This window comes from Salvelinus alpinus, chromosome 32, assembly GCF_045679555.1.
Source record: "Salvelinus alpinus chromosome 32, SLU_Salpinus.1, whole genome shotgun sequence".
NCBI lineage: Eukaryota > Metazoa > Chordata > Actinopteri > Salmoniformes > Salmonidae > Salvelinus > Salvelinus alpinus.
The window spans coordinates 13,259,681-13,282,005 of NC_092117.1; the positions used below are offsets into that span (position 1 = coordinate 13,259,681).

At 43.3% G+C, this 22,325-nt stretch overlaps 1 protein-coding gene across 1 annotated transcript; it reads left to right on the top strand.

The window, feature by feature from the left end:
• Positions 1-238: 238 nt before the first annotated feature.
• On the top strand, positions 239-11,800 carry LOC139562465 (uncharacterized). The gene is made up of 5 exons (XM_071380184.1): positions 239-405; positions 10,144-10,422; positions 10,522-10,616; positions 11,209-11,416; positions 11,506-11,800. Exons 2-5 carry the CDS (start codon positions 10,145-10,147, stop codon positions 11,654-11,656), a joined length of 732 nt encoding a protein of 243 aa, XP_071236285.1. The 5' UTR covers positions 239-405; position 10,144; the 3' UTR covers positions 11,657-11,800.
• Positions 11,801-22,325: the final 10,525 nt, after the last annotated feature.

Sequence of the window (22,325 nt, forward strand, 5' to 3'; positions counted from 1 at the left end):
GAACACAATGCAAATAGTCCGGGTAGCCATTTGATTACCTGTTTAGGAGTCTTATGGCTTGGGGGTAATACTGTTGAGAAGCCTTTTTGTCCTAGACTTGGCACTCCGGTACCGCTTGCCATGCGGTAGTAGAGAGAACAGTCTATGACTGGGGTGGCTGGGGTCTTTGACAATTTTTAGGGCCTTCCTCTGACACCGCCTGGTGTAGAGGTCCTGGATGGCAGGCAGCTTAGCCTGTGGGGTGCACCATTCTACTCATGAGCACGAGAAAAAAAAAACAGCAGGCTATTTCCGGTTAGGCTACCTTTCAAAGATAATGAAAGTGAAAGGGTATTGTCACACATAGGCTAGATAGGTTAGCCTACACGACATATTGTTCTGCAGTCGCTATACGTTTTCTTCAAGGTAAGACCCCCTAATATTTCTCCAATAAACCAACATCTAATCCAATATAGCATAATACATTTCTCGGCAGTGTTGTAGTACTCCTTGAGTCCGGTCTCAAGGCCACATATTGAGTGTCACGGTCTTGTCTCGGTGTCGGATATATTTTTACTTGGCGTTAGTGAGGATTTGTAATTTCTCCCAGAGACCAGCAGAGTAAAAAACTCAGAATTATCAGCTTCCATTCAGTCAGTGCATAAAAGCACATCGTCAGGCCAAATATATAGGCTACACTCCTTTCTTGAAACATTTATTGAGACATGGGATTCCAACTTTAGTCATAACATTATTGTCCTTTACTTTCATTGAAAAATATCCTCAAACTTTCTCCCAATTTCCTTGACTTGCTGGCAGGGAAGAGTGAGGGAAATTGTTGGAAAGTTGCATGCTCACTATTAGTAAAGGGGAGACGGGGAAATTGTAACAGTCTTTATATCTATTGTAGACATGTTTGTGCAGTGGCGAACAACTGTAATAACAGTGCACTCATTCATTGAGGAGAGTGCTTTTTGTAAAACACAAAGGGCCGGTGGTGTAGTGGAAGCTATACGCCCTATGCCCACTTTTTTTCAATGGGCATTGCCTATACTCACTTCTTAATAATCCCTTCTGTTGTGTATCAAGTGAGGTGGAGGTATACGACATATTAATTGTGTAGTACAATAGAGAAATCATGCACAAAGTATCCTACACAATCGCAAAGCAAGCAGTATACAGCCTAGTTTTAGTGGAATATCATCTGCAAGCTGCAAGAGCGCGCAGCTCTCAACTGGTTGTTTTTTTACCCCTACCTACATGCAGGGTTGGGAAGGTTACTTTCTAAATGTAATCCGTTAAAGTTAATAGTTACCTGTCCAAAATTGTAATTAGTAATGTAACTTTTGGATTACCCAAACTCAGTAATGTAATCTGATTACATTCAGTTACTTTCCCCTTAAGAGGCATTAGAAGAAGACAAACATGTATGTTACCAATTGAACGACATCTATTGCAGGATAAATCAATGTTAAAGTTTACATTGCTGGCCATATATGGATGTTACTTTATGGGTTGGTTATGTACTGTAAGCTTCTTCTAATCCTTCGCTTTCTACTACATATAATAATACGATTAAATTATATCTTTACAGTAAAAACCAAAGTCTATCAGAATTCCAGTCAATCCAATAAATGTTATACCCCTTGATCTTCAAAAACAGGACTTGGAAATATGGAAGTATAGATTAGCTAAATTGTTTTACCTGAGCATGACCCCAAAACTAAGGATTTATTAGACATCCCTACTCTGTTGTTTATGATTTTGTTGTTATGGATGACTGATTGGGCTCATTGATTCGAGTTGAAAATAAAGGCATGCTTTGATAAATAATAAGTGATATCTGTATTGCCGTAGATATCACTGCTGTCATCCTTACCTCCAAGCGTTTATTCATGTTGGATAATCTTTGGATAACGACAGCAGTCGCACGATTGGAAGCCATAGCTTGAACTGTAGCCTACAAAAGCCTATTCCTGTTCTTTTTCCACGATCCATCAAACACATTTGGTGTGTCATCATAGTGGTCTCTGACTTGTGGTCAGATTCGCTCAGGTGGAACAAACTTAAACTTGTGCTTTTTTCAATGCTGATTTGAATGTCATTGAGAAAACATAGAAGTGTCAACAACAAAAAAATTCTCGCACACATCCTTTCTGAATTTAAAAGTTATCCACGAAGTAATCAAATCAAACTTTATTTGCCACATGCGCCGAATACAACAAGTGTAGACCTTACCATGAAATGCTTACTTTCCAACATTTTATTATTAGAATTTTATTTTTTACCCCTTTTTCGTGGTATCCAATTGGTAGTTACAGTCTTGTCCCATCGCTGCAACTCCCGTACGGACTCGGGAGAGGCGAAGGTTGAGAGCCGTGCACCCCCCGAAACACAATTCAGCCGAGCCGCACTGCTTCTTGACACAATGCCCGCTTAACCCAGGTGCAAGAACATCCCTGCCGGCCAAATCCTCCCAAACCCTCCTAACCTGGACGACGCTGGGCAAATTGTGCGCCGCCCCGTGAGTTTACCGGTCGCGGCCGGCTGCGACAGAGCCTGGACTCGAACCAGGATCTCTAGTGGCGTAGCTAGCACTGCAGTGCCTTAGACCACCGCACCACTCTGTAGGCCCATGAAATGCTTACTTACAAGCCCTTAACCAACAGTGCAGTTCAAGAAAGAGTTAAGAAAATATTTACCAAATAAACTAAAGTAAAAAATTATAAAAAGTAACACAATAAAATAACAATAACGAGGCTATATACAAGGGGTACCAGTACCGAGTCAATGTGTGGGGGTACAGGTTAGTCGAGGTAAATTGTACATTAGGTAGGGGTGAAGTGACTATGCATAGATAATAAACAGCGAGTAGCAGCAGTGTACAAAACAAATGGAGGGGTGGTGTCAATGTACAGTGCCTTGCAAAAGTATTCATCCCCTTTGGCGTCTTTCCTATTTTGTTGCATTACAATCTTTAATTTAAATTTAAATTGATTTTTATTTGGATTTCATGTAATGGACATTCTCCAAATTGGTGAAGTGAAATGAAAAAAATTACTTGTTTCAAAACATTCAAAAAATAAATAAACTGAAAAGTGGTGCGTGCATATGTATTCACCCCTTTGCTATGAAGCCCCTTAATCTGGGGCAAACAATTACCTTCAGAAGTCACATAATTAGTTAAATAAAGTCCACCTGTGTGCAATCTAAGTGTCACATGATCTCAGTATACATACACCTGTTCTGAAAGGCCCCAGAGTCTGCAACACCACTAAGCAAGGGTCACCACCAAGCAAGCGGCACCATGAAGACCAAGGAGCTCTCCAAACAGGTCAGGGACAAAGTTGTGGAGAAGTACAGATCAGGGTTGGGTTATAAAACAATATCAGAAACTTTGAACATCCCACGGAGCACCATTAAATCCATTATTAAAACATTTAAAGAATATGGCACTACAACAAACCTGCCAAGAGAGGGCCGCCCACCAAAACTCACGGACCAGGGAAGGAGGGCGTTAATCAGAGACACAACAAAGAGACCAAAGATAACCCTGAAGGAGCTGCAAAGCTCCACAGCGGAGATTGGAGTATCTGTCCATAGGACACTCCACAGAGCTGGGCTTTACGGAAGAGTGGCCAGAAAACCTTCCAGCAAGACAATGACCCTAAGCATACTGCTAAAGCAACACTCGAGTGGTTTAAGGGGAAACATCTAAATGTCTTGGAAAGGCCTAGTGAAAGCACAGACCTCAATCCAATTGAGAATCTGTGGTATGACTTAAAGATTGCCGGACACCAGCGGAACACATCCAACTTGAAGGAGCTGGAGTAGTTTTGCCTTGAAGAATGGGCAAAAATCCCAGTGGCTAGATGTGCTACGCTTATAGAGACATGCCCCAAGAGACTTGCAGCTGTTATTGCTGCAAAAGGTGCCTCTACAAAGTATTGACTTTGGGGGGGGTTGAATAGTTATGGAGCTCATGTTTTCTGTTTTTTTGTCTTATTTCTTGTTCGTTTCAAAATAAAAAATATTTAACATCTCTAAAGTGGTAGGCATGTTGTGTAAATCAAATGCAAAATAGGAAAAATGACAAGGGGGTGAATACTTTCGCAAGCAACTGTAAATATGGAGGGGGGTGTCCTAGACTTGGCGCTCTGGTCCTAGACTTGGCACTCTGGTACCGCTTGCCGTGCGGTAGCAGAGAAAACAGTCTATGACTTGGGTGACTGGAGTCGGACAATTTTTTGGGCTTTCCTCTGACACCGCCTAGTATATAGGTGCTGGATGGCAGGAAGCTTGACCCCAGTGATGTACTGGGCCGTACGCACTACCTTCTGTAGCGCCTTACGGTCAGATACCGAGCAGTTGCCATACCAGGTGGTGATGCAACCGGTCAGATCTGATTACAATATCTTTTGCTGGTAATGTAACGGATTACAGTTACCGTTTTTTTCCTAATCAATTATATGTAACGGATTACATTTAATCCGTTACTCCGTTACTGGATTACATTTAATCCGTTACTCCCCAACCCTGCCTACTTGTACAAATTACCTCGACTAACCTGTACCCCTGCACGTTGACTTGGTACCAGTACCCCCTGTATATAGCCTTGGTATTGTTATTTTATTGTGTTACTTTTGATTTTATTTTTAACTTTAGTTTATTTAGTAAATATTTTCTTAACTCTATTTCTTGAACTGCATTGTTGTAAGTAAGTAAGCATTTCAATGTAAGGTCTACATCTGTATGCGGTGCATGTGCCAAATAACATTTTATTTGATTTGGTTGTTGCATGGAGAAGCTCACAGAATAATGACATCGGTAGCCGGTAGGTATGAAAGAAAGACGTTTCAACTTATTATATCAACCAGTAAATGCTAACTAAGGTAACAATGGGTCTGCAAACCAGGTATTGAAAAAGTTTGGTCCTTAGTCTTGGTAAGTAGGCTTTTTGCGATGTGCAATCCAGTCATCATGTGCTGTGTGCATGAACATTTCTAAAGGGCAATGTAGGCCTACCTGACAGAATGATATAATGCTGATTTGTATCAGTGGGGAGTGCATTTGTTTTGCTTAATTGAATTAAAGGGCAACTATACGATTTTTCCCAAACCTCAAAAGTGGTCTCCTGATGTGGTTTAAGTTTTGTTGTGAACTTAGAACATCACATTTTTTGCGTTTCTTTTTATTTTAAAAAGTGTGATTTTGAGAGTGAAAAATCGATAGGAAAATATAGGATTCTTTACACAGGACCCACTTCTCCAGGCACCACTACACCACTGCATAGGTCCGATGGAAAGACAGCATTCCATTCACTCTGTGTCACGATCGTGTGGAGGAGAGACGGACCAAAACGCAGCATGAGGAAAATAAGCCATCTTCTTTTAATTAAACGAACGAAGATGAACATGAAACGAAAACACTATTACAAACAAACAAAACAACAAATGATCGTGAAGCTAAATAACGCAAGTGCCCAGACAAGCAACAAACGTTAAACAAGACAACTACCCACAAAAGCCTACTGCCTATGGCTACCTTAAATATGGCTCCCAATCAGAGACAAATGAATGACAGCTGTCTCTGATTGAGACCCAATCTAGGCAGCCATAGACATAACTAGACAACCTAACAATACTCTATCCCATACACATACAACACCCATAGACTAACCAAAACACACACAACATACAATGCCCACCCCAACTCACGCCCTGACCAACTAAACATAATCAAAATAACATAAAAATAGGTCAGGAACGTGACATAACCCCCCCCTCAAGGTGCGTACTCCGAACGCACCACCAAAAGTCTAGGGGAGGGTCTGGGTGGGCATCTGTCCACGGTGGTGGCTCCGGCTCTGGACGCTGTCCCCACACCACCATAGTCACTCCCCGCTTCCGTATCCCCCCCCCCAATGACCACCCTCCAACTAAACCCACCTAACTGAAGGGGCAGCATCGGGATAAGGGGCAGCACCGGGATAAGGGGCAACACCGGGATGAGGGACGACAGCTCCGGGCTGAGGGACGGCAGCTCCGGGCTGAGGGACGGCAGCTCCGGGCTGAGGGACGGCAGCTCCGGACTGGCTGGCGGATCCTGGCTGGCTGGCTCTGGCTGGTCATGGCTGGCTGACGGCTCTGGCTGGTCATGGCTGGCTGAAGGCTCTGGCTGGTCATGGCTGGCTGAAGGCTCTGGCTGATCCGGTCTGGCGGAAGGCTCTGGCTGATCCGGTCTGGCGGAAGGCTCTGGCTGATCCGGTCTGGCGGAAGGCTCTGGCTGATCCGGTCTGGCGGAAGGCTCTGGCTGATCCGGTCTGGCGGAAGGCTCTGGCTGATCCGGTCTGGCGGACGGCTCTAGCGGCTCCTGTCTGGCGGACGGCTCTGTAGGCTCATGGCAGACGGGCGGCTTTGCAGGCTCATGGCAGACGGGCGGCTTTGCAGGCTCATGGCAGACGGACAGTTCAGACGGCGTATGGCAGACGGGCAGTTCAGACGCCGCTGGGCAGACGGGCAGTTCAGGCGCCGCTGGGCAGACGGGCAGTTCAGGCGCCGCTGGGCAGACGGGCAGTTCAGGCGCCGCTGGGCAGACGGGCAGTTCAGGCGCCGCTGGGCAGACGGGCAGTTCAGGCGCCGCTGGGCAGACGGGCAGTTCAGGCGCCGCTGGGCAGACGGCAGACTCTGGCCGGCTGAGACGCACTGTAGGCCTGGTGCGTGGTACCGGAACTGGAGGTACCGGGCTAAGGACACGCACCTCAGGGCGAGTGCGGGGAGAAGGAACAGTGTGTCCAGGGCTCTGGAGACGCACAGGAGGCTTGGTGCGTGGTGCCGGAACTGGAGGCACTGGGCTGGAGACACGCACCATAGGGAGAGTGCGTGGAAGAGGAACAGGGCTCTGGAGATGCACTGGAAGCCTGGTGCGTGGTGTAGGCACTGGTGGTACTGGACTGGGGTGGGAAGGTGGCGCCGGATATACCGGACCGTGAAGGAGGACACGTGCTCTTGAGCACCGAGCCTCCCCAACCTTACCAGGTTGAATGGTCCCCGTAGCCCTGCCAGTGCGGCGAGGTGGAATAGCCCGCACTGGGCTATGCAGGCGAACCGGGGACACCACCTGTAAGGCTGGTGCCATGTACACCGGCCCGAGGAGACGTACTGGAGGCCAGATACGTTGGGCCGGCTTCATGGCATCCGGCTCGATGCCCAACCTAGCCCTCCCAGTGCGGCAAGGTGGAATAGCCCGCACTGGGCTAAGCACGCGTACTGGGGACACCGTGCGCTTTACCGCATAACACGGTGTCTGACCAGTACGACGCCCTCTTACTCCACGGTAAGCCCGGGGAGTTGGCTCAGGTATCCAACCCGGCTTCGCCACACTCCCCTTTAGCCCCCCCCCCCCCAAGAAATTTTGGGGTGAGCCTCTCGGGCTTCCAGCCTCTCTTACGTGCTGCCTCCTCATACCAGCGCTCCTGGGCTGTGGCTGCCTTCTTCTCCTCCCTCAAGCGGCGATTCACACCAACCTTAGCCCAGGGTCCTTCTCCATTGAAAATTTGCTCCCAACTCCATTCCTCTTCTCTCCATTGCTTTAGTTCCTTCCCTCCTTCCTCAATCCGCTTGGTCCTGTTGTGGTGGGTAGTTCTGTCACGATCGTGTGGAGGAGAGACGGACCAAAACGCAGCATGAGGAAAATAAGCCATCTTCTTTTAATTAAACGAACGAAGATGAACATGAAACGAAAACACTATTACAAACAAACAAAACAACAAATGATCGTGAAGCTAAATAACGCAAGTGCCCAGACAAGCAACAAACGTTAAACAAGACAACTACCCACAAAAGCCTACTGCCTATGGCTACCTTAAATATGGCTCCCAATCAGAGACAAATGAATGACAGCTGTCTCTGATTGAGACCCAATCTAGGCAGCCATAGACATAACTAGACAACCTAACAATACTCTATCCCATACACATACAACACCCATAGACTAACCAAAACACACACAACATACAATGCCCACCCCAACTCACGCCCTGACCAACTAAACATAATCAAAATAACATAAAAATAGGTCAGGAACGTGACACTCTGACATAATAAGCCAGTAGGTCCCAGTCATAAGAATACAAAAACACAACCATTAAGAAAAGCGTTTCCCAATCAAAATGTACAACTATTACTTCCCATTGCAAAAAAACATTTCACGTTTAGCACACAAAGTAACCGGTGATCTAAAGTTTAAATGCAACTTTGTTTCACCCACAAGTTATTTTCGAAGAGATGGCTAACAACTGAGCTGTAATAAAAATCAAATACAATCAAATTTTATTTGTCACATGCGCAGAATACAACAGTTCCACCTTACAGTGGAATGCTTACTTACAAGCCCTTAACCAACAATGCTTTAAGAAGTTAAGAAGAAAAAAATACAAATAAGTGTTAAGTAAAAAATAGATAAGTAAAAGTAACAAATAATTTAACAGTAGCAGTAAAATAACAAGCAAGGCTATATACAGGGGGTACCGGTACAGAGACTGTGCGGGGGCACCGGTTAGTTGAGGTAATTGAGGTAATATGTACATGTAGGTAGAGTTAAAGTGACTATGCATAGATTATAAACAGAGAGAAGCAGCAGCGTAAAAGAGGGGTCTGATTAGCCCTTTGATTAGCTGTTCAGGAGTCTTATGGCTTGGGGGTAGAAGCTGTTAAGAAGCCTTTTGGACCTCGACTTGGCGCTCCGGTACTGCTTGCCGTGCAGTAGCAGAGAGAACAGTCTATGATTAGGGTGGCTGTAGTCTTCGACAATTTGTAGGGCCACCGCCTGATATAGAGGTCCTGGATGGCAGGAAGCTTGGCCCCAGTGATGTACTGGGCCGTACGCACTACCCTCTGTAGTGCCATGTGGTTGGAGGCCGAGCAGTTGCCATACCAGGCAGTGACGCAACCAGTCAAGATGCTCTCGATGGTGCAGCTGTAGAACCTTATGAGGATCTGAGGACCCATGCCAAATCTTCTCAGTCTCCTGAGGGGGAATAGGCTTTGTTGTGCCCTCTTCACGACTGTCTTAGTGTGCATGGACCATGATAGTTTGTTGATGATGTGGACACCAAGGAACTTGAGCCCTGTCGATGAGAATGGGGGCGTGCTCGGTCCTCCTTATCCTGTAGTCCACAATCATCTCCTTTGTCTTGATCACTGGCACCACACGACCTGGTCTCTGACCTCCTCCCTATAGGCTGTCTCATCTTTGTCGGTGATCAGGCCTACCACTGTTGTGTCATCGGCAAACTTGATGATGGTGTTGGAGTCGTGGCTGGCCATTTATTTTATTTTGTTTATTTATTTAACGTTTATTTAACTAGGCAAGTCAGTTAAGAACAAATTCTTATTTACAATGACGGCCTAGGAACAATGGTTTTATTATTGTTCAGGGGCAGAACGACAGATTTTTACCTTGTCAGCTCGGGATTCGATCTAGCAACCTTTTGGTAACTGGCCTAACGCTCTAACAACTAGGCTACCTGCCGGCCATGCATGGAGTACAGGAGGGGACTGACCACGCACATCTGAGGGGCCCCCTTGTTGAGGATCAGCGTGGCGGATGTGTTGTTCCCTACCCTTACCACCTGGGGGGCGGCCCGTCAGGAAGTCCAGGATCCAGTTGCAGAGGGAGGTGTTTACTCCCAGGGTCCTTAGCTTAGTGATGAGCTTTGAGAGCACTATGGTGTTGAACACTGAGCTGTAGTCAAAGAATAGCATTCTCACATAGGTGTTCCTTTTGTCCGGGTGGGAAAGGGCAGTGGGGAGTGCAATAGAGATTGCATCATCTGTGGATCTGTTTGCAAATTGGGTTTCTGGGATAATGGTGTTGTGAACCATGACCATCATTTCAAAACACTTCATGGCTACAGACGTGAGTGCTACGGGTCGGTAGTCATTTAGGCAGGTTACCTTAGGGTTCTTGGGCACAGGGACTATGGTGGTCTGCTTGAAACATGTTGGTATTACAGACTCAGTCAGGGACAGATTCCAATCATATAGCAAATGTTGGTTTTATTAAGTAAAATTTTTCAATTTAGTTTCTTCCCATTTCGTTGACTAAACAGGAGATTCTAAAACAAACTCTCTCTCTCTCTCTCTCTATTTCTCTCTCGTCCAGCATGGATAAATTGAGAAAGATGAAGACAGATCTGACAGAAATCTTGTCAGTGGAAGCCAGTTACATCGTTCAGCATGTACACCAGGATGGCCTGGTTACTCCACGCGAATACAGGAACCTGAACAATGTCAGTAAATTACATCCAGAAGATTCCATCGTCAGTCTGCTGGATGCACTCATATTCAAAGGAGGAGATGAGAAATGCACTAGATTCCTGACCCTGTTGCAGCAGCCAGTCATCAGATCAAACTTCTGCAAACTGGAAGAAATCAAACACATGTATTATGCACAATATTATGCACTATTAAGCACCTTTTTATATAATGTAGCCCTGTTTTTTGTATAATAACGTTTGCTAATCTAATCTAATGACAACAGCGACATAGCTCCGGCACCCAGTAGCCCAGCACCCCCAGACGCTGTCCCAACCTCTGCCTCCTCCACAGTCCACACCCATCGCCCAACCACATCAGGTAGAACCATTTTAAAGCATACATTTCCATTCTTTTTGCACAGATCGATTGAATCATTGTCTATGTATTCTATGAATAAATCCTATCTAATTATCTATCTATCCACTCGTGTTCCTGCTCCAACCCCACCACCGTTAGTGGAATTGTAGTTCAAATGTCTGACACCAATATTCTGCACTTGGAAGCCCCAAGATGGATACATACACCTTTAGCTTCTCATTTTAATTTGTAAAGGGTTACAGATCAAGTAATTTCAGACAACCAGAACTATAAATATCACATAATTGCGTCAGATGCTTGATTAAGTTCTATTCAGTAGCAGAACAAAGTTGCTTGTTAGTCGTCGCATCCCAGTCTGTCGACCTTTTATGTTATGTGCGTCTGTCCACCAGAAGAGAATACACATCAAGTAATGAATAGCCTAATGTAAACTAGAGGACTCAATGTTCCATTTAAAGTGAACCTAATATGCAGAACAGGCAACAAAACTTTGAGGCAAAACCTGCAATTTAAAACTGCTATGTGGAATGGAGCTAAATCATAAACCGATATTGCATCTGGAAAAAATTATATGTGTTGTTGTTTTTATTAGGTTCAAACATTCCAACTACTCCTGTGAAAAAGAAAAACCGGAGAAGTACCACTGCGTGTGGAACCATCAAAGACGTTTCTGAGGTGAAGAAGGGGAAGACGGGGGGGAAATACTTCCAAGCTGTTCTAAACCAAGAGGATGGGCCCATGGTCATTCTCATTTTGGCTCTAGAGAAACGAAATATCTTTCTAGGAGCAGAGAAGAGAAGGTAAGTCAAACAAAGTATGATACGCTTGATAAGGTCTGGTTTATAGTGCAGGTGTAATATTGAGTGTCTCTTTGTGTGTTTTTTTCCAGGTCTTCTGTAAAGTTGAAGAGAATCTCATTCGAGAAACTTGGAATTAACAAGTACCAAGAGGGGATAAAGTTCACAAACAAATCCGAATTGACTTACACAAGAGTCAAAAACACTACAAAGATGGAACCCACTGCTGATGAAAAAGAATAAACACATTAAAAAAAAACTTGAATAAAATTTTAAGGGTGACCTACTGACCAGACCAGAGGCAATTCCTTAACTACCTAGCCTACATTATGTAAATGTCACGAATTCCGCCGAAGTTGGTCCCTCTCCTTGTTCGGGCGGCGTTCGACGGTCGTCGTCACCGGTTTTCTAGTTGCCACCGATCCACGTTTTCTTTTTCCATTTGTTTTGTCTTCATTGTATACACCTGATTTCCATTTCATAATTATTGTTCCCTATTTAACCCGCTGGTGTCCCCATTGGTTTTGTGCGTGTTTGTTCTGTGTTAAGCTGTCGCGTATATTTGTGAGCTGAGTTAGTTTCCCTGCGTGGAATATTTTGTTGTTTTGTTGAGTAAAGACCTTTATTACTCATTCTCGGTGTCCTGCGCCTGACTCCGTCCCTCCTGCTGCTCATTGACATGTGCTTAGCTCTATTCCGTTTCTTGTTATTAAAAAAAAAACTCCTTAGTCCTTGCCCGATGACAAGCAAGCCACCACCATGCTTGAAAATATTAAGAGTGGTACTCAATGATGTGTTGTGTTAGATTTGCCGCGAACATAACACTTTATATTTAGGACATAAAGTTCATTTCTTTTCCACATTTTTTGCAGTTTTACTTTAGTGCTTTATTGCAAACAGGATGTATGTTTTAGCTTGTACAAAATAAAATATTCTTTCTTCTTTTCACTCTGTAATTTAGGTTATTATTGTGGAGTAACTACAATGTTGTTGATACATCCTCAGTTTTCGCTTATCACAGTCATTAAACTCTGTAACTGTTTCAAAGTCACCATTGGCCTCATGGTGAAATCCCTGAGTGGTTTCCTTCCTCTCCGGCAACTGAGTTTGGAAGGAAGGACGCCTGTATATTTGTAGTGACTGGGTGTATTGATTCACCATCCAAACTGTAATGAATAACTTTACCATACTCAAAGGTATATTCAATATCTGTCTTTAGGGATATTCAATATCTGTCTTTCACATTTTTACCAATCTACCAATAGGTGCCTTTCTTTGCGAGGCATTGGAAAACCTCCAACTTATTATGTGACTTGTTTAATTCTGAACTTATTTAGGCTTGCCATAACAAATACTTATTGACTCAAGACATTTCAGCTGTTAATTTTTTATTAATTTGCAAAATTTTTGAAAAGGTTGAGAAAAAAACGATTCCACTTTGACATTATGGGGTATTAGGTGTCGACCAATGATACAACATCTCAATTTAATAAATATTAAAGGCTGTAGCACAACAAAATATAGAAAAAGTCAAGGGGTGTGAATACTTTCTGAAGGCACTGTATATATTTGTGTATTTCAAGTAGCCATTAGAGTTCCACACTTCCCGTAGGGCTTAGAACTCCACAATGATGATACCAATCACCATATCAAACCACTTGGCTAATAATGTGTAGCCCACTGCAGCTCAAAGAAAATGTAGTAGCTACAGGTCAACTCTGTATTAGCATATTGTTTGTGAAATAATTATTCCAACACAGAATAACTATTCCAACAAAGTAGTAGCCTACTGTTTTTACAAAATCACTATTGGATTGGACTAGTGCTGAATACACATAGGCAGTTTTTAAAAATGTAATGTCTTCTCTTTACCACAAGATGGTACCACAAGATGGGTGTTGAAAGTTCCATTTGATTTGGCTGAACCACTAGGGACCTCACCTGCTGTGGACACTGTTCAATATTGGTTTTACTGTAACACCAGTTGGTTCAGCATTCATCTAATTCACCATTCTGAGGTTCTAGTTCTAAGTCTCTCTTTTTGTTATGGATCCTTTTTTTAACGCCGTTGTATTTTCTCTACGTAATGCACATTTCTCTGAACAACAGACCATAAAGTAATATCTAATCTAAAGAGCTTTGTGGAGTGCATTCTGTATAAAAAATTCCTGATCTACTGAGGTGCAGTATATACGAGCAAAATATATTAGGTTGTTGGTTATTATTGTAAATATTCCATAGTAAATGTTCATCATAGGCTATGTTCATGATACTATAACCTATTAGTAACTGAAGACATCTGAATGTAATTAATGTGTACTTTGTTTGGACAAGACATATGACCCCTTATCATAACACTATCCAAATGATAATATTGTGTTTGTGGCGATCCTGTTGCCTCGCAGGATGCTGTCATCGTTGGTTGACAGTGAGCTCACTACTGACTTGTTTGTATTGTGTCAGTATAGCAGCGTGCGGTGTGTCATTTGTGATTGTGTGCCATGTATTGTCTCTGATATGGGCATTGACCTTTTGTAGGGTCTTTCTGAGTCTTTGTTTTGATTTCGTCCAGTGTCATTGCTTTGGGTGTGGCGTGCTGTGCCATTAAGTTGACATTCTTCTGCCACTTTCACTGCTTGTGTGCTGTCAGCTGTCTTTGCTCGGAGTGGGTGACAGGACATGTAGTCTGGTGGGTTGTCGGCTCCTTTTCTGTACTCAACTCTGTAGTTGTATGGATAAAGCCGTAGTCCCCACCTTTCGATCCGAGCAGGTGGCTTTGACCTCGGGTTGTTCCAGATCATCTCCAGTGGTTTGTGATCCTTACCAGAGGGAATGGGTTGCCTTATATGTACAGATGGAAGTGGTCACAACTCCATTCAATGGATAGTGTTTGCGAGTAGCATCTCTCCACGTTGCTGAAAGTGCGGCTGGCGTATACTATGGCGCGTCTCTCTCCCCTGTGTTTCTGATAGAGTGTGGCACCCAGTTCGACCGGGCTGGTGTTCACGATGAGCTCTGTTTCTTTCTGTGGATCAAAGTATGACATGGTGGTGTTGCTGGTTAAACCGTCTTTTAGCTTTTTCAGCGCTATTTCCTGCTCCTCAACCCACTGCCACAGAACTTCCTTCTTTGTGAGCTCCCGTACTGGTGCAGTGATGGTGGCATAATCCTGGATGAAACACCTGAGCAGGAGTTGTCCATGCCGAGAAGACTCTCGATTTGACTTGCATTTTGGAGATTGCTGGCCTGCTGAATAACAGTGACTTTTTTTCGGGACAGCTGAGATGCCGCCAGCAGAGAAGATGAACCCAAAGAACTCCAGTCTGGATTTATTGTATTCACACTTCTTGCGGTTGTGAGTCAGTCCTCTTTCCTTGAGCCTCTGGAACACTGCTCTCAGGCTGTTACCGTGGTTAGCTTGTGTTGCTCCATACACAAAGAGGTTGTCGCTGAGGTTTTTCACACCTGCAATGCCTTGGAGTGTCTGACAGATAGCATACTGGAACCCCTCTGCAGCAGAAGAGATACCGAAGTTCAAACATTTATACCTCCTGAGGCCTAGATAAGTGGTGAACGTGGTGATGTACCTGCTTCTGGGGTGCAGTTCAAGTTGGTGATATCCAGCTTTTAGATTCAGCTTGGAAAACGCTGTGGCTACGATGAGCTCGTGGATGACGTCATCCATGGTGGGTGTGATGTGATGTTTTACCTGGAAATATTTCAGCCTTTTGATTCCATTGAACAGCTCTGGATGGCTGTCCACAAGTTAATCTGTGACCGTGCGCTTGACTGTTGGGGGAGACTGTTGGGGGAGACACAGAGTTGATTATCTTGATCAGGCCTAGCTCCTCAGCTATTTCTTAACAGGGAGTAGACATCACCTTGAATTAAATAGAATGTCCTCTAAGTGTTCTAAGTGTTCTTGTCTGTTGCCTCTACATTGCATGTGAATGCACCAGCGATGGGCAGTGGGTTTGTGGAGCCATATGAGAAGATTTTGATTCTTGCTGGACTGAGCTGCGGCTGTGGCTTCACTGTATTGAAAGCCATCTCACTGACAATGTTCACTGCAGCCCCTGCGTCTATCAGAACTGCTACTTTGACATCATTTAGCTAAATGTGTGTCTGTGGCTGTTTTAACACTTTTGTCACTGTTGACCACAAACACATTGGTATCATCACCGCTTGATGAGTTTGGCCTTGCACCTTCACTATGTGTTGCACCTAATTGGTTAACTTTCTGGCGTGATCTGTGTTGTTTAGCATTGTCTATTGTAGCCGTGTGCTGCTCCTGCTTTGGTTTTGAGTGGCGCTGCTTTGCAAAGTGATTTTGTTTCCCACAAGCTTTGCACTCTTTTCCTTTTGACGGACAGTCTCCATTATGTGGGTATTTGCCTCTACAATCCCTGCATTGGTTGTTTGATTTAGCCATTTCTATGCGCTTGTTGGCAGCTGGCTGCTTGTTGTATTGCTTCTGATGCACTACATTGACTGCAGCAGCTGAGCCCTGTTCTATGCCTGTTGCCTGGATTTCAGATAATTCCAGTGATCTCCTATGATCGAGAAGGGTGATTAAAGTCATTTCAGGCTCTCTCTGTGTTCTCCTGCGCAGACTAGATGAGGTACAGCTCTGTATCAATTGTGCTTTGGTCTTTGATCTCATCTGCAAACTCACAGTTCTTTGCCAACATGCAAAGTCTGGTGTGGTACTGTTACGCTCGTCGTCGGATGATAAATGACCGGAACAAGGTGCAGCGTGGTAGGCGTACATTCTGTCTTTATTTGAAAACGTAACACCGGGAAAAAACAATGAACACAAACCGAACATAAAGCTAGTCGTGCATAAAGCAACAAACAAAGACAAGATCCCACAAAACCCAAAAGGAAACTGACAACTTATATCTGATTCCCAATCAGAGACAACAATAGACAGCTGCCTCCGATTGGGAATCAAACACACCAACATAGAAAGAGAACCTAAAATGCCCACCCTAATCACACCCTGACCTAACCTTGCTGTAATCCATCTCGCCATTGTAATATTCCATATGTTCAATATGAATTATAAAGTAATGTTCAGACACAGATCGAGTTGATGGTTGTTTATTAAGTAGCGTTGCATGGCTCACACACACGTTCAGTGATTGACTGACTGTCGTGTCTAAACATTACAGCATAAAACTACAATAGCACAATAGGAAGGACTGATTGCACAAGACATTAAGAACACCTTCCTTATATTGAGTTGCATCTGCAGAGTGTGGGTTGGGGAGAGTCTGATTGGCTGAAAACACGAGCTAGGGGTGATCGATATCTCTCACGTGAGGGGGAGAGCTAGACTACATGGCGCCAGCCAGATGTAAACAAGCAACACACACACTGGAAATGAGTTCTACAGCGCCCTCGGCAGGGGGATTCTGTAACACTGACCCCTCAACATGGGGGCCCCTCAGGGGTGCGTGCTTAGTCCCTCTACTCCCACACATGACTCCAACACCATCAAGTTTGCTGACGACACAACGTTAGTAGGCCTGATCACCGACGGGACAACAATCAGGCCAGGACAACAACCTCTCCCTCAACGTCAGTAAGACCAAGGAGTTGATTGTGGACTACAGGAGAGGGGAGACGATTCCCCCATCCACATCGATGGGGCTGTAATGGAGCCCCAGCTAACAATTCTAAGGAGAGAGAATATTTTTGTAATGTTCCACTAATGTTTGAGTGTACAGTATTCCGTTAGTTAAGGGAACATTCTATCTATGTTAGCAAAAACCTTCTGAGACCCTTTTTAGCGGGGTTAGAGGGTTAGAGTGGGGTTAGAGTTGGGAAAACATTCCCTTAATGTCAAACAGAACATACCCAGAACGCGGTTACCATGTTCTCAGAATATCGAATATTAATGCTCTAGACACGTTTCATGGGACGTTGCAAGAACATTCATGTGTCCAGTTTTCTGAGGGTTAGGAGAATATTCTATCAAAGTCCCACAAAACATACACAGAACATGGTTGTAATGTTCTCAGAAAATAAGATATTAATGTTCTAGACACGTTTCATGTGAACGTTGCAAGAACATTTCTGTGTATCAGTCAGGACGTCGCCTGATGGTCCCAAAGAAACGTTCTCCCCAAAAAAGGTATGTTTCATTACACATCACACCTTGTTACTGTTGCCAAGTCAATCAAGGCCCTAATTGGTGAACCACTTATCTAGTCTTAGTTCTCTGTCTGTTGGTAAGGTTAGAGACACTCACACACAGTGCTTTCAACATAAAGTGTTTTCAACATATAGCACATATTTCACACAGTTTGACATAGATGATTACATTGTTCATATTCGTTTATACAGGAATTATTATTCAACATGTCCTCACCTGAGATTTAAACTCAACTTCTTGGTTCACGGTACTCCGACGTTTCTGCAACACCACCGTGTCCGTGTCATGTAGAGGTTAATCTGAATATTCTTATCATTTACATGATTTAGGTCTACTTATTTCAACAATTTAAGGGCTTTCAGTATTGTTGTCTAATGTTTGTGGGGCATTTTAACCTATTTTAATGATACTCCTGAATCACTATAATTAATGAAGGTTTTCTTGAGTGCACTTTTAAATAAGCTGAGATTTATTTCAGAGTACATTCACCCTATTGTTACACAAGTACCTAGGGAGAAGGGGGTAGGGTTTTTTCTGGACAGGACAGAGCAGGGCCATTAGACTGGCCCAACAAGCACATCCTAGAGATGTCCCTTACTGGGACAGTGGTTAGGACATTTGTCATTGGTACTGGTGGCCCGTGTTTGAGACCCACTAGCGCAGTCACCCTACTACCACAGTCTTAGCAAAATATGTTAATTTAATTATTTGGCAACAGTTACATCACACCTATCAGATATAATTAAAATCAGTTTCTCATTGAAAGATGGGAATCTGAAGGATTTTCCCCTGAGCACGAATTATGACCACATATCCAATACCTACTTAATTATTCATATTATTATTAGTTATTAGTTCTATATAGCTGAGCATCTCAAAGAGAAGTCTATTGTCTTTTTAAAATCTACACCACCGTAGGCCGTCATTGTAAATAAGAATTTGTTCTTAACTGACTTGCCTAGTTAAATTAAGGTTAAATAAACATTTATTTTTTATTTTTATAATATGTTTATTATTTTCCAATAAAAATAAAGTAAAAAAGACAGCAATACAAACAATGACATTCATTGTACTGTTGAATGGGATGGCCAATTTAGAGGACAAAACAAAAGTTAACTCACACATGCACAAAATAAAACAAAATCCTATTAGGTGGTACATGTATAAGAAGACAGCATATAGTCATTACAAGCAGTGTAGTTAAGCCAAAAATCAATATTGAGTGTAGTACAGCACAGAGTAGCAGCAGATCGTCAGCCCAGTTATGAAGCGGGACTAGACCATTTATCCAGTATCGGCTGCCATATTTTGTAAAACAATGGACTTCTATTGGAGGTGTTGTATCGAATCTTTTCCATATGGATTACATTCCCTAAATCCCGTAACCACATTTCAAAGGTAGGTACAGTCTCCAATTTCCAAAATTGCAATATGAGCCTTTTGGCTAATAGAGTACAAAGAGAGACAGCTTTCCCTCCTGGTTATTCCCATCAACTGTACCAAACAGAGCGATCAATGGGTCTGGGGCTAGAACTCTATCAAAGGCCTTAGATAAGTAATCAAAAATGAGAGCCCAGTAAGCATGTAATTTAGGGCATGTCCAGAATAAGTGGGTCAACGTCCCCTCCTCCTGCTTGCACCTCTCACACAGTGGTGAGGTGTCCGGGAATATTTTATGCAGTTTTACTTTTGAGTAGTGTAACCTGTGTATCACCTTAAACTGTACAAGGTTGTGTCTGGCATTCACTGAACTGTGGTTTATATTCCTGAGAGCTTCTATCCAGTCCTCATTTGAGATTTCTGAACCAAGTTCTTGTTCCCAAGCCCTTTTAATGGTATCTGTGGATACCTCTATGTGGTCCTGTAGCACATCATACAGTCTAGAGACCGACCCTTTTGAATGGGGTTTGACAAGGATCAAGCTATCTAATGTAGGACTATTTGGCTTCATGCCATACTGTGGGATATGTGTCCTTAAGAAATTCCTGATTTGGAGGTATCTGAAAAAATGTGTTGTTGGCATGTTGAACTTTGCCTGTAATTGTTGAAATGAAGCTAACTGACCATCTATGTATAAATTACCAATTGTTGTGAGCCCCTTCTCCCTCCACTGTGAAAACACCACATCATCCAATGCAGGGTGGAAAGCATGATTCAGGCTAATCGGGCTGTCTATGTAAACAGTGGGTATGTTAAGAAAATCCCTAATCTGTTTCCACATCCTAAGCGTATGACAAATGACTGGATTGGAGTCATAAGTGGCTTTTTTCACATATGATGGGCTATTAACAAGTGCAGGGAGTGAGGAACGTTGACAGGAGGCCTGCTCAATCAAAAGCCATGAAGGCATATCCTTCTGTCTCATCGCAGGTAAACTTTCCCTCCAGAAAGACACAATGTTCAGATTAGCAGCCCAATAATACAGTTTGAAGTGAGGAAGGCCAAAGCCCCCCTCTATCTTGTACTTGCATAAATGCTTCTTTGAAATTCTGGCTGCCTTGTTATCCCATAAAAATGGAGTTACTATTGAATCCAGTTTCTTAAAATAGCTTTGTGGTATGAAATTGGGTAGACATTGGAAGAGGTAAAGAAACCTGGGTAGGACAACCATTTTAATAGCGTTTATACGACCAACCAAGGAAATAGGCAGAGTTTTCCAAAAATCTATATTTTGTTTAAGCTGATATATTTTCATGTCCCAATTCGCTTTCAATAGCTGATCAAGGTCTCTTGTCACTACAATGCCAAGGCTTGTGAACTTGTCCCTCACTGTTCTAAACGGGGTAGATTGCAGAAATTGCATATCCACAGGCCGTGATATTGGCATCAACTCACTTTTTTGCCAGTTTATCTTGTAGCCAGAGAAGGAGCCGAATGTGTTTATCAAGTTAAGTAAGGGTGGAATAGAAGTTTTAGGCTTGGACAAAAACAAAAGAACATCGTCTGCATATAGGGAAATTTTGTGCTGTGTGTCTTTTATTTTAACAGAAGCTATATCGGCACATGCTCGAATGCGATTAGCAAGGGGTTCCATGGCTATAGCGAAGAGAGCAGGCGAAATAGGGCACCCCTGTCGGCACCCCTTGAACAGGCGGAATGACTGCGACATTTCCTGATTGGTCACCACGGACGCCATTGGGTGTGCATAAATAATTCTTATCCAATTAATAAATTCCTTTCCAAACCCGAAATGCTCCAGAACCGACATCATATACTTCCACTCAATCCGATCAAACGCCTTCTCTGCATCAAGAGCTATAACCACTGCCTCAACCTTATGATCATGATACATTACGTTGAAAAGGCGTCTCAAATTGTAGTATATATGTCGGCCCGGGATAAAACCTGTCTGGTCAGGGTGTATGATGTCGGAAATATATTTTTTCAATCGGTTTGCCAATATCTTTGTCAACACCTTGTTTTCTATAGGGAGTAACGACACGGGGCGATACGACAACATCTCCATGGAATCTCTATCTTTTTTTCAAGATCAGGGCTATTGTAGCCTCATACAGTGAAATAAACATTTTAAATAAATAAAAAGAATACAGCACATACACCATTTACAGCAAATGTGTCATTAAGAAACTCATTTAAGTTAGATCAAATCAAATTTCATTTGTCACATACACGTGTTTAGCAGATGTTATTGCGGGTGTAGCGAAATGCTTGTGTTTCTAGCTCCAACAGTGCAGTAATATCTAACAAGTAATATCTAACAATACACACAATCTAAAGTAAAGGAATTAAAAATATATAATTATTTGGACGAGCAATGTCAGAGCGGCATAGACTAAGATACAGTAGAATAGGATAGAATGTAAGATGGCGGCGGAGAAGATGGCAGATGTTTTACGTGCCCCCAGCCGATTGTTTTTCTTTTTTTTTCTTTATTTGCATTGTTTGTAACTTATTCTTTAAACTTATTTTGTACATAATGTTGCCGCTATCGTCTCTTATGACCGAAAATAACTTCTAGATATCAGGACTTCGATTACCACGGACTAGCAGAATCCTCTTCTTCCTTTCACGACTCTGACGAGCCCGACACGAAGGATACGTTGTTTCCTCGAGAACAGGCCCTGATCCCCGTGATCTGCATGAAGAGGAGGCGAAGAAAGAGGGGCCAAAGGTCGAGCTAACTTCTGAGAATTCGTAGGCGATCGAATAAACCCCCACTTCCCTCCATTCTGCTAGCAAACGGGCAATCTTTGGACAATAAAATCGACGAGTTATGCGGAAGATTAAACTACCAACGGGACATTAAAAACTTTAACATCTTATGCTTCAAGGAGTCATGGTTGAACAACGACAACATCAACATAAAGCTGGCTGGTTATACGATGTTCCGGCAGGATAGAACAGCGGCGTCTGATGACTGTAGACCACACTACCTATCGAAAGAGTTTCTGTATTATTTGTAGCTGTTTACATACCACCACAGTCAGAGGCTGGCACTAAGACAGCATTGAATGAGCTGTATTCCACCATAAGCAAACAAGAAAACGTTCACCCAGGCGGCGCTCCTAGTAGCCGGGGACTTGAATGCAGGGAAACTTAAATCTGTTTGACCAAATGTTAAATGTGCAACCAGAGGAAAAAGAACTCTGAACCACCTATACTCCACACACAGAGATGCACACAAAGCTCTCTCTCGCCCTCCATTTGGCAAATCTGACCATAATTATATCCTCCTGATTCCTGCTTACAAGCAAAAATTAAAGCAGGAAGCACCAGTGACTAGATCAGTAA